This window comes from Monoraphidium neglectum (assembly GCF_000611645.1).
Source record: "Monoraphidium neglectum strain SAG 48.87 unplaced genomic scaffold scaffold00896, whole genome shotgun sequence".
NCBI classification, from domain to species: Eukaryota; Viridiplantae; Chlorophyta; class Chlorophyceae; order Sphaeropleales; family Selenastraceae; genus Monoraphidium; species Monoraphidium neglectum.
This window is the reverse complement of record NW_014012732.1, coordinates 1-3,219: the sequence shown is the minus strand read 5'-3', so window position 1 is coordinate 3,219 and position 3,219 is coordinate 1. Positions and strand designations below refer to the sequence as shown.

The window sequence follows — 3,219 nt, the reverse complement described above, 5'->3', positions numbered from 1 at the left end:
GTGCCGGCTGGCCCCACTCACACCGCTGATGCGCCCCACCACGCGAAACTCTCTGAGGCTCAACATCCGCCACACACGCCCCTGACACCCCTGTCCCCACGAAGACACCCCCAACCCCCCAGCGGTGCTAAGCCAATCCCCTGTAACAACCAAACCCCCCAGTGATGCTCAACGCGGACAAGGAGTTCCTGGCCCAGAAGGTCGCGCCACACAGGTGCGGCCCCCAGCGAGCCCGCACCGGCAGCAGCCCAGCGGGCCCAGCACCAGCGGCTGGCCCCCGCTCACCCTGCGGGCCACGGGGCTTGCGATCTGTCCGCCCGTCCGTCGCCTATGCCCAGCTCTTCATACCGTTTGGACCTGTGAATGCGCGTTGCATCCTATGTTGTTCTGTTTGCAGCCAAGCTCCAGGGGCACAGGGCAAGCTCACACCCACCTCCCGGCTCTGAGGGCATTTCCCAGGCCTCAACCCCATCAGTCGCATCATCACCACTCTCATTTGTTGTTTGCACCCACCCCACCCTCAACCCCCGGCCAGGGACTTCTACAACGTGCGCAAGGTGGACACCCACATCCACCACAGCGCCTGCATGCACCAGAAGCACCTGCTGCGGTTCATCAAGAGCAAGCTCAGGAAGGAGCCGGATGAGGTGGTCATATTCAGGTGATCCGGGGTGATCTTCTGATGATCTGGGCGGGATGGCGTTGGAGGTCGAGGGTTGGGGTCAGGCTGGGGGTTGGGCTGCAGGTAAGGGTGGGGTGCGAACAGTACCTGCGCAGAGGGTTATTGGGGCCCAGGGGATGTCACGGGGCCGGCGCAAGAACAGCGCACGTGAGCGCCCTTGAACGCATGCCTGGCTTCCCAGCGCATTAGTATCTGTGCTAATGCAAAGCCAGCCCTGCTTCAAGCCTACCCTAGCGCCCAAACCCCACCCTCGCCCCCACGCCCGACCAAACCCCCGACCCCACCTCCCCCCAAGGGACGGCAAGTACCTGACGCTGCGGGAGGTGTTTGAGAGCCTCAACCTTACGGGCTACGACCTCAACGTGGACACACTGGACATGCACGTAGACAAGAACACATTCCACAGGTGCCCGCGCGCCCCCCTCTCCGCTGGGGTGGCGGCCACGCCGGGCCTGCGGGTCGCACCCGCGATGGGCTCGGCGTTGGCTGCGCGCGTGCGACCTGGGGCTGCGTCGGCCGGATGCGCGCGCCTCCTGCGGTCCAGGCGCCACACCTGGGACCTGGGCGCCGCATGGCTGGCTGCCCACGCACTGCACCATTCACCGAGATGCTGCTGCCCCCCCCCCCCATCTTCCTCCCCACCCATCCTCAAACTCACGATTGTAGGTTTGACAAGTTCAACCTGAAGTACAACCCCTGCGGCCAGAGCAGGCTGAGGGAGATCTTCATCAAGCAGGTCTGACGGGGGTGCAGCCGCGGAAGCTCAGGGGCGGCTGGGGATCACGGGAGGCACAAGTCAAACCCCGCTCCTCGCCCAAGGCGACCCCTGCTCTCTGTCCCGCGCTGCTCTGTGCGCTTCGAGCCAGTGCAACCCCTCATCGAGTCTTGGGTGCAGTCGCATTTTGGCTTCGCTTCCCTCGCTCCTGCACCCCCCCACCAGCAACTCTTGCCATCCCCCGCCCTGACTGCCAACCCCCCTCTCCTGAAGCAAACCTTGCACACCCATACCACTGACAACATCATCCACATTTTGTGCCTGGCCCTCCCGTCACCGCCCCCCCCTACAAAGGACAACCTGATCCACGGCCGCTTCCTGGCTGAGCTGACCCAGGAGGTCTTCACTGACTACGAGGCCTCAAAGTGAGGGGGCGTGAGGGGAGGGGTGGGCGCTGCGTGGCCGGGGCCACGTGAGCTGCAGGGGCGATGGGCACCCTCTTTTCAGAGGGATGGACTGTGTGTGTTTGTGTGTGCGTGAATGTGTCTCATGCACTCATGGTAGGCCGTCAGCACTTCTTGGCACCACTCACACCCTCTCACGGTTTCCCCTCTAGCCATCTCAACCCTCCCTTCCCTCTTCACACACACACAAACGCACACACACACACACACACACACACACCATCCCTCCCTCCACACGCGCGTGCCCCACGCCGCCAGGTACCAGCACGCGGAGATGCGCATCAGCGTGTACGGCCGCAAGCCCGTGGAATGGGACATCCTGGCGGCATGGGTGGTGGGCAACAACCTGTGGAGCGACAACGTGGTGTGGCTGATCCAGATTCCGCGGCTCTACAACGTCTACAGAGACCAGGTGGGTTGGTTTGTGTTTGGTTTTTGGGCGTTGGTGGAGGTTGCGAGGCGGCGTGATGCAAGCGTACGGTCGAGAGCGTGGGCGGGCGCGAGTACATGCACCCGTGTGCATGCTGGGTATTGTGCACGCACAAGTCGCCAGGGCCCGCCACGCGGCTGGACAACCAGCGAGCTCGCGCCGATTGACCAGGCTGTTGGGGTGCTGGTTCGGGGCGACCCCGGGCGTGGACAGGCTGTGGGGGCTGATTTGGCTGTGAGGCCCGGGAGTGCAAGCGGAGGGCAACGCCTGCGAACCCAGTGGCTGCACGTGCGGGCAGTGGCGCACCTTGGTGACAAACAATTTGAAAGCCGACCGCACAGTCCTGATCCCAGCACCGCCCCCACCCCGGGCCTTGTTTCAACCGACCGCCGCAGGGCATCATCGACAACTTTGAGCAGATGCTGGAGAACATCTTTGTGCCGCTGTTCGAGGCCACGGTGGACCCGGCCTCGCACCCCCAGCTGCACGCCTTCCTCAGCCAGGTCAGCACAGGGGCTGCCGCCAAAAGAGTGTCAACTGCACCCTGCTGTCCCGCCACCTCCTGCCCGCCGCCTGGCACGCGCGACGAAAGCAAGCGTAACACGTGCGCGGCCGCCCGCCACGACCTGGCCCTTGGGAGAGGCCCCGACAACACACCCTGAACACTCCCAATGCGGTCCGTCAGGCCACTGGCACGCCGCTGTTTCTTTTGACACCTTCGATTCCCACCGAAACCGCACACAACCACAAAACAAACCTGAACTGAACATGAAGCACGCACGCACGCACGCACGCGCGCACGCACCCCCAGGTGGTCGGCTTCGACATGGTGGACGACGAGTCACGCCCAGAGCGGCGCCCCACCAAGCACTCCCCCGCGCCCCCCGAGTGGACGAGCAAGCACAATGCGGCGTACAGCTACTACGCA

General features: G+C 64.2%; 1 protein-coding gene across 1 annotated transcript; it reads left to right on the top strand.

The window, feature by feature from the left end:
- Positions 1-164: 164 nt before the first annotated feature.
- MNEG_5831 (AMP deaminase) lies at positions 165-3,057 on the top strand (the record flags this gene model as incomplete). Its single annotated transcript, XM_014045692.1, has 8 exons — positions 165-214; positions 536-661; positions 978-1,088; positions 1,349-1,418; positions 1,752-1,822; positions 2,120-2,273; positions 2,687-2,794; positions 2,977-3,057. 8 exons carry the CDS (start codon positions 165-167, stop codon positions 3,055-3,057), a joined length of 771 nt encoding a protein of 256 aa, XP_013901146.1.
- Positions 3,058-3,219: the final 162 nt, after the last annotated feature.